At 47.4% G+C, this 9,213-nt stretch overlaps 1 protein-coding gene across 1 annotated transcript; it reads left to right on the forward strand.

Moving 5' to 3' along the window:
- Window positions 1-1,779: 1,779 nt before the first annotated feature.
- stc2a (stanniocalcin 2a) lies at window positions 1,780-7,938 on the forward strand. Its single transcript, XM_029165721.3, has 4 exons — window positions 1,780-2,294; window positions 4,069-4,211; window positions 4,772-4,983; window positions 5,150-7,938. The coding sequence occupies exons 1-4, from the start codon at window positions 2,156-2,158 to the stop codon at window positions 5,514-5,516; spliced, it is 861 nt and encodes a 286-aa protein (XP_029021554.1). The 5' UTR covers window positions 1,780-2,155; the 3' UTR covers window positions 5,517-7,938.
- The last annotated feature ends 1,275 nt before the right edge of the window (window positions 7,939-9,213 follow it).

The following is a 9,213-nucleotide window of genomic DNA, read 5'->3' on the forward strand; positions in this document are numbered from 1 at the left end:
CCAGATTAGGAAATTTAATAAGAGTATTGAAATGCTGAGGTTTTCTGTTGGGGCCAAAATACCCCTCATTTCTCAGCTGTGGTGACTCCTCCAACTGTCACTGCATTGACAAAAAACCTCAATTAAAACGATAGATACTGCAGTCTCAAGATAGTAATTATCTATATTTAGAGCTCTAAGTGATCGTCATTTTGGTTAGGTTGAAGCGGGAGTCCAATTCCTGCTCTGGGCTAATTTCATTGATGGTCTAAATATAGCCTATGTTTTAAGGTTTTTCCAGCAGACAGAGCCAGGGCTTCTCGTGCAAGAAAAATAAATGAAATGTTATAATAAACAGATTTCAAGCTCACAAATCTATGTAATTTGGCCGACCACAATCGGATGCCTGTTTATCTGTCTGCTCCTCCGTCCGTCTGTCTTTCACGCACACACACATGGCCACCAATCACTTCCCATGTTTGTTTATGGGGCGCCTGAGCAGTGGCGTAATGTATTTGTCTCTGGATCTGGGTTTCAGTCGGGCATTTACCCCCTACCCCATCACACACAGACACTAAACCACTTGCTTGTTTGCCATTTACTGCCACCCAGAAAGTGTGTTTTGAACATGGGACTTACGCTCATAAACCACCAGTGAAAAGAAAACTGCTGGCTGTGGTTACGGGAATTTGCATGTAATCTCCACACTATATCTTCACCGATCGTATGTGAGTCAGCCTCGTGGCTGTGGGGAAGCTCATGATTGGATGTTTAGTTTATCATAACGAGGTGCCTCTAATGCTATGTGGTAATTAGGAAGAGCAAGGAACAATTAGTATCAGTGGGCCCCCTAGAGGCTTAAAGCCCAAGTGCAGCATCCATCCTGCACCATCTCACGTCCATTAGCAGCCCTCTACCCGTGTAGTGCAGCGCTGGCTCCTATAGAGGCCCTTTACCTGACTCTAACGCCATTAGGTCACTGGAAACATTTTCGGGACAGAGACTTTATGTTCCGTTCGCAGGCTCGGCCTGCTTGCAGTTATTCCACATGGCATCCCCCAAGTGTTGCCCTTGAAAAAGATTCCTCCAAAGTCTCCAAACGCGCCGGCCTGCCAGCGGCGGCCCTCTATTCTTAGATCGCTCCCCGTAGCGGCGGTTAGCAGACCTCATTGTCACAGGCTAAACTGGACATCGTGTGACAGGGCTCCTCACATTCACCTCATCAAAAAAAGTTAGTTAGATATTCTATTCGTAGAAGGTTTTCTTCTGACCACAACTGTGGCGCGCAGCCGTAACAGCTTAATGTAAAAATCCATGTGATATTAATAGACCACATAACATTGTATACAGTCCTTTCGTGCCTTTGATTGTCTCTTTTATTACAACATTAAATGCACTGTAGTGGCTTTTATTGTCTTCGAACTTTTCACCCACTTTCTGAGAGCAAGACATCTTGGAGACTGTAGTTAATGTAATTACTACCTTGCGTTAATGACTTTGGAGCTCGCAGAGACACAAGTTAAGCCTATTTAACGTGGAGCACTTGGACATCACATGCTTCAATTTTCTCCAGTCTGCTGGCAAAGCCTGGCGTGTCCTGATCCTCCCACTGCTGTAGCCTTGCAGCTCGAACGAGTGCGCCTGTTTTATGACAAAAGCAGACTTTGTGTGGACTTGTCACCGCTCACAGTGCAAGAACAAACAGGAACTGCAAATGACCGTAACATGCAAATGCACATGAGCTGTTAAAAAGAGCATTAGCCCATAGCGTGTTTGAGGCTCTACAGGTGCTATTAAATGATGTGATTTGTGAAGGCTGCCTGGTCATCCCACAGCTATCACACAAGAACTCACTCTAATATTACTTTACAGCACCACTTTTATGGCAAAAAGGGGACTTTCACTGGACACTCCCCTAAAACCTTGGACGTGAATGTCTGCGTCTCTGATTGGTTGTGAAGCTCTGACCGACAACACCTGCTTAACTCCTTCATCCAAATTGACACCCGGGGCTCCGAGGAATATAGGCAGCATCTCTTCCAGCTCATGCGTTCAGTCCTACAGCTGCCCCCCCTAAGACACCGAGCCGCAGCTGCGCTGATCACTGGTCCAAGGTGAACCCCCTCACGCGCTGCTGGATCTTTACTGGGAATCGAGGCGCCCCGTCGGAGACGCAATGCTGGTCAAACTGGCCGTGGCGCTGCTCGTTTTGTCAGTGCTGGAGCAAGCGGTGCGATCGGATAATCTCGACATTCACGACAGCCCACCGGAGAAGCCTGCGAGCCAGAAAGGGCGCCTCTCCCTGCAGAACACAGGTACGGGAATGCGTGTCACCGGTGGCCACGATGTGGAGGACATTGTTTGGGGGCAAGTGCTAGAACGGGGACGTGGGGTTTGTCCGGACACGTGTTCGCGTGGCTGCAAATTAAACCGTGCAATCTGTTTGTTTGTTTTTTTTTTTAACTCAAATTCGGGCGCTGCGGCGCACATGACTGACCTTTTTCGATTACTCGGAAAGGAGATATCTTGTAAATACTCTCAGACAGAAATTCAATATGTTAGTAAAGTATTAATAGAACGGCACAAGGTAATAGCCTAGGTAATGTATACGACGGAGCGGCAGCTAGGTGTGCGTGCGCAGTAGTGTTTGCGAGCGTTGTAGGTAATACTTGGAGCGTGTGGGTGCGTGTGTGTGCGTGTGTGTGTGTGTGTTTGAAGGGGGGACGGGGTTTAGCATGCGTGTGTTCAAATAAATGCAGCGCGATGCGTTAAAGCAGGTTAGTGGAGCAGGATCGGCCGTAGGAGCGCGTTGGCGGCTGAGCGCTCGCAATTGGAGTTCGCAAACGGAAGAGATCGTCCAGCAATTGCGCTCGAATTCCCCCGAACATCTGACGTGTCCGGTGAACGCGACGCACCCGCGTCACGTTTGCTTCCAGGCCTCTCCTCTGACATCCGTCGTTTACTTTGGCCGATGCGTCGCCACGCGCGGCGTGACTCGCAACCCGCGGCGTGAACTTTAGCGCATAAACGTTACGGCGTGCGCCGCGCCGTGAAAACCGGGGACGAACCCCCCGGTAACGCCGTCGTGTAATTCAATGCACTCCGCGACCGAGCTCCTATACGATCCGAGCGCATTCCCGCGATGCCGAAACAAGCACCGCTCACAGCGGCTCACTTTTCCTGCGCACTAAAGTTCAACGCGGTGTCCGCAAATCCCGCAGCCTCTCGCCGTCCTCCTCCGCCCAACAGAACCTCTTTTGTTGATGAGCGCGATTTCTAACAAGTCGCAAGTAATCTATCACTTGATGAGACCAGCGCAGAGCCTTCCGTACGCAAGCGGTGCGCACTTCCCTGTGACGGGGAGACGGTTCTCACGCTATCGGGCTTATGGTTTGCGTGCGTCAGCCGCTGGAGTTTGCGCCATTCACTCGAAAATAAATGTCACACAGCATAAGAAGGTGTGTGTGTGTGTGTGTGTGTGTGTGTGTGTGTGTGTGTGTGTGTGTGTGTGTGTGTGGCGACAGTTCCATATCTCATAAACTGTTATTTGTGGGGACTGTTTATTCCCGAGTAAAGATAAAGGGCACATGATTCACATGATGACATTTTCAGTTAGCAGTCTCCTCCTCCTGTCAATAAAACCCACTGCCTCATTCTGTCTAGATTCATCAATTGGAGACTTGTTGCACCTATAGACCTGTTCCCTCTGTAAGCAGCCCAGGTTGTATCTGCATTGCACCATCCCGTCTCAATGTTGGGCAGTGCAGATGGTTTGTGGTGCAGAATGACACGGCGATATGTCACCAAGTGTTCCCCTGCATCAACCTCTCGCCTGGGGAAATTCTACTTCCTCCCCTCTGCTCCACATCAGCGTTAAACGCTCGCACAAACTGTGGAAATAGCTGAACGCCGCGTCACCTTTGTCATTGGTTGCAGCATTCGGTGTGAAAGTGGAGTTTGAGTACGATCCCTTCTGGCCGTCGCCTCTGTAACAGTCCGCTGCCGTCTCTGCTGGGAACGGACGACCAGTTCCCTCCCCCTAACCTGCTTTCTCCCCCCCCCCCTCTCTCTCTCTCTCTCTCTTTGCAGCTGAGATTCAGCACTGCCTGGTGAGTGCAGGCGATGTCGGCTGTGGTGTGTTTGAGTGCTTTGAGAATAACTCCTGCGAGATTCGAGGGCTACAGGAAATCTGCATGACGTTCCTGCACAACGCTGGCAAATTTGACTCTCAGGTACTAAAACCAGACTGTCTGCAAAAATGGTGTAACCGAAGGCAACGCACCTTTTCCTGTTCCCCCGGCTCACTACGCCCATGAACCCATGAATAGATTTATTTATTTTCTGACGTTCTTAAAATATGTCCATGTTTTTGTGCAATCAAACGTGCACATATCACAATCAGCCTTCCTCTCAATTCGTTCCCCTCTCGTTGGACTGATGCATGTACAGTTAGGACAGAAGAGCGCTGAGCCAGCTGGCCACAAGCCCAGTTAGCTCCCTTTTCATACATAGCAGAGGCTGAAGCTGTGCCAACACGGCCCGGCCCGGGGTCTTAATATCTCTATAGGGTCACATACTAGGACCTTGCATTACTCTGGCAGACAAGTGCAAACTGTTTCACAAGAGCAACAGCACAATTCACAGCTCTTCACGCCAAATTTCTTTGTCTCCTTCAATGTCAGAGGTGTAACATGTGTTAAAACACAGCTCTGTAAGTCTTTTCCATGACTCATGCAAGAGTCATCAGCCTCCGCGGGGGACTTTACAGGTGTGTGTGTCTGTCTGCACACAGGGGAAGTCGTTCATCAAGGATGCCCTGAAGTGCATGGCTCATGGGCTGCGGCACAAGTTCAGCTGCATCAGCAGGAAGTGCGTGTCCATCAAAGAGATGGTGTTCCAGCTCCAGAGGGAGTGCTATCTCAAGCACAACTTGTGCTCCGCTGCAAAGGATAACGTGGCCGTCATGGTGGAGATGATCCACTTCCAGGACCTCTTCCCTAAAGGGTGAGTGGCTGGTCTGCATCATGTGGCTGTCTCTTTTATCTGATTGTTTACCTTCTGTGGACCCACTTTGGTCTCAGCTACCATGCGTAGCAGTCGTGCTGATGTACTCTGCATCCAAACATTCAAACACAGGCTTCATGTGAGTATTCTGCCTCTCTCTGCCCAGTCCATATGTGGAGTTGGTGAACATCCTCCTGAGCTGTGGAGAGGAGGTGAAGGAGGCGCTGACGCGCAGCGTGCGCCTCCAGTGCGAGCAGAACTGGGGGGCTCTGTGCGACAGCCTGAGCCTCTGCTCCTCCCTCGCGCCGTCCTCCGCCGGCTCTGCGGCCGAGCACCACCGCCGCCCGCCGCCCGCCCACCCCGAGCCGGAGCAGCCGCGCTCCACGCGGCAAGGAGACAGGGACAGAGCCGGCAAAGTGGCGGGCTTCGGGGGTCACCCACGCAACCGCGGCCAGGCGGCGCGGCGCCAGGGCCCGGAGGCCCGGCAGGCCGCCGAGCAGGAGGACCCCCAGGCCGCCGACATCCGAAGGTGAAAGCGCAGGAGACTGTCCAGCTTTTAACCCCTTACACCTTTTTAAAAACCACACTTGCAGACTTATGCATACTTTTATACAATCACACACACACACACACACACACACACACACACACACACACACACACACACACACACACACACACACACACACACAAATTCCCAGACAGTCTAAGCAGAAGGAAACAAGCCCCAACCTTTCCTGTCCTTATTCCACCCTCTCCAGTCATTCCAGCAGTTGGTAAACCTGCAGGGTTATTGTGGTGTAGCATTTACTGTTATACCAGACAGTAGGCCATGTTTTTTTTTTTTTGTTTTGTTTTAAATTAATAACTATCATCATTATTTTAACTGTTAGGACTATTTTGGCTCTAATATAGCATTTGTCAAGTCATACGTACCGTATGATTTGATTATATTTGTATTATTTATTTTATTCTTTATGCAATGTTGAAATATCAAAATGTACATAGAAATATACTTATCTATATTTATATAAACATGTATAAATATAGTTACAATATGCAATACTGACATACAACATGGTGTGTTTTCCGTTGTGCTCTTGACAGTATTGCACCCATCACACATCGGTCTGTAGATATGTAACATACACTACTTGTTGATTCAAAGTGGGAATGTGTATTATAATTATAGATACTTGATGATTAAATACAAATTGTACAGGTTTCAAGTCCAGCTCTGGCACATATGAATTGTAGTGCATGATGGCCAAGAAGCCAACAAACTAGCGCATTCTGACGGTGAAGATCTAGGGGATGCAAATGTAATACTATGAACATGGACATTTTATTTCTAACATGTATGTATTGATAAGTCTCGATAAAGCTAGAAACTAAGACGGCGAAGAGCGGCCTGTGTCGTGGAGCTTTGCCGTCCAGGAAGCTCTAAAATAGCGGACTCGTTTTATGGACTCTTTGTTTCATAAGTGTTAGCGTCACGTTGTTCAATACGGCGTCGGCAACGTTACGGATGAATATGTACGGTTTCAGGAGACATCAGTGTTCTTGTTTCGCTGTCCTGTTCTACTGAGTGGACTTTTCCATCTGTCACCTGTCGGTAAGCTGCGGTAACAAGAGTGATTAATCAGGTTTTGATGTTGGGTCCTTTTCAAATGTACAAATCACACATCAAGGTGCCTAAACATGTTGTTGTCCACACTGACCGCTTATCTGTGAATGGCTGACACTTCGTCATGGGTAGATTAAACCTCAAGCTATTTTACAGTGATTTTGAGCCACAAAAGTCTTAGATTTTGCACTTTGGATGATTGTCAGTTTGTGTTGGACTGCTGCAGGTTGACAATAAGTCAAAGTTATATTAGTCAGACCTTACTGCAACACAGCGAGGCAGAGCTGGGTATTGGATTCTGAGCGAGCCTGGCTTTGTGACCCTTTCACAATGAAAGCACCATGATTAAGTCTCTTCTTGAGAAGAGCTGTTATAATCTTGTCTGGTGTCCCATTGGGCAGGAAAGAGACACGGCAAAACCCCATCCACATCTCTAGTTCCTCTAAATTATTCCCCTTTACTCCCTTACCTAGGTCAGGAGAGACACGATGGCCTTTTTATTCTACCTTTTAGCGCTGCGGGCGATACAGCGAGGACCCAGGAACTGGGTTAAGTCCACACACAGGGGCTCTGGCACTGTTATTCCAAATGTTATATTTACCGAGGCCACCAGAGAATTCCTCTGGGCCACAGCCAAGAGCCAGCAAGGCAGAGAGCAGTGGAGCAAGGAGGAGACAAACATACCCACCCATTTTTTTATTTTTTAATATGATGATTAACTCTGTCTCCTGATACTCCTGTTTCCTCCTGCTTTAAGGTCACGGACACAGGCTTTGACCATTTCAGGCACACACATCGTACACCACATGCTGGGCAGCACCTGGTGCCAACCGGAGCGTGCTCAGATTTTGTGGCTCAGCTTAAGAGATTTGTTTCCTGATGTTTTCACAGTGAGGCAGTGTTTGTCCTCGGTTTTAAGCTCCGTGGGTTGGAAGCATCTTTGAGGCTTTTATTTTTATTTTTTTATTCTGTTGGGATTCTTGTGACGTCCCAGCCCGAGACATAAGCTAACCCTATTGAGAATGTACTGTACGTGTGTAAATCTGTTCTGCTCTGTCATTACGTTTGATATGGCTTTTTTGTAATAATGTGTTTTGAATGGGCTTTCCATATGTACTCAGATTAAAATGCAACTAACCATGTTTCCTGTATTGTTAGTGCTTTGTCACCACATTCTGTGTCGGCATGTGGATTCTGCTTTAGCTGTTAAATTTAGAAAACCTAGTCTAGAAGTTTGTAACTCACCTGTAAGCACATGTTCTTATAAAATGCCTTCAGGCTCATGAAGTCAGATGTATCCTGTCGTCATTAAAGTTATACTGTCAGTATTTTTGCACTTTACTTGTGTTTCGTTTAAATCATAATGGAATGCGCAAATGCAGCGTCGTGGCAAAGCTCGAGATGAATTCACGCGGGGTCAAAAACTCAGGCTTCTAACCGGGCAAACCGAGAAGGCCCCGGTGTCTTGGGTATACACACAGGTTAAAAGACACCCTATTCTCATTTGACACTGAAATACAGTCGGTGTTTAAAGTTTCAAGGACTGGAAATATCCTACCTATTGAAAGGCCTAAACCTTGACGTCAGCGGTGCAGGATTGTAGCAATGCTTGGGGGTGGGTTCAGGGTGTCAGTTTTTATGACTTGTCCAACAGTGTACATTGCCTCACTAAACATTTAGACAGTGCTCCCATATGAAAGGTGCACCTCAAGTTTTCTGATCGAGCTTTAAGTTATTCTTGAGTTCAAATGAATATGCTTAACTGTACTGGAAGTGTACAGTTGAGCTCCCCTCCTAACCTGGTCCAGTTTGTTTACAGTGTGACAAAGTCACACGCCATGTCATGATATATGTTACAGACGCAGGGCCTTAGCTTTCACCACCAACTCAACTCAACGGTGTAATGATGCTAAATGGCCACTGGGTGGTGACACGTGTCTACTGATAAAAGCAGAAGCTGGGTTTATTATGGATAAGCAGACTTAAAGCCACAGCAAATGCTTTTGCAGCTAGAGTAGATACACAGGGAGACATTGGTTTTCCAAGAATTTGATTTGAGTCTGTTTAAATTTGGAATCTAGTTTTTATCATAGTGTGCTTTCCTATGCAATATAGAAATAAATCATACACAGTAAAGGAGATGCATTTGTGTGAGGCTGCTGATCAAGGCCAGAGAGCATGTTACAATACACTACACTATATAGGTTGTATGGTTGCTATGCCATCTGAGTTTTATCAGAATGAAGATCGAATAACGGAGAGGAGCAGCACAGAAAAACGACCTCCATCCAGCCTGAGCCAGTCAGCTCTGGGTTCATTGTGATTGTCTGCCCAGTGTTCCAGTGAACTGATGAATAATGACTGGGTGCCTACGTTCCATGAATGAATCATTTAATAGCCGTCCAGGGTGAACGGATGCGCTCCACTTCTGTGTCCAGTTAGGCTGGACGATCCTTTACAGCTGGTCCTGGACAATTTCAAATTTAAAATATATCGAATTTAAGTGATTGAAGCTCAGTTTTGTAGTTTGAGGGAATGTACTGTACAGCGTGGTGTTCCCTGGGCAAAAAAGGCTATATAATGCATTATGCTTCAACACGGTG

Source organism: Betta splendens, chromosome 10, assembly GCF_900634795.4.
Source record: "Betta splendens chromosome 10, fBetSpl5.4, whole genome shotgun sequence".
Classification (NCBI taxonomy): domain Eukaryota; kingdom Metazoa; phylum Chordata; class Actinopteri; order Anabantiformes; family Osphronemidae; genus Betta; species Betta splendens.

What these genes read in the sequence shown, in the direction of transcription:
- stc2a (XM_029165721.3), top strand. Translation starts at nt 2,156, where the DNA reads ATGCTGGTCAAACTGGCCGTGGCGCTGCTCGTTTTGTCAGTGCTGGAG. An exon ending in CCTCTCCCTGCAGAACACAG is followed by an intron (nt 2,295 to 4,068) that starts GTACGGGAATGC and finishes CTCTCTTTGCAG; the next exon opens with CTGAGATTCAGCACTGCCTG. An exon ending in CAGGACCTCTTCCCTAAAGG is followed by an intron (nt 4,984 to 5,149) that starts GTGAGTGGCTGG and finishes CTCTCTGCCCAG; the next exon opens with TCCATATGTGGAGTTGGTGA.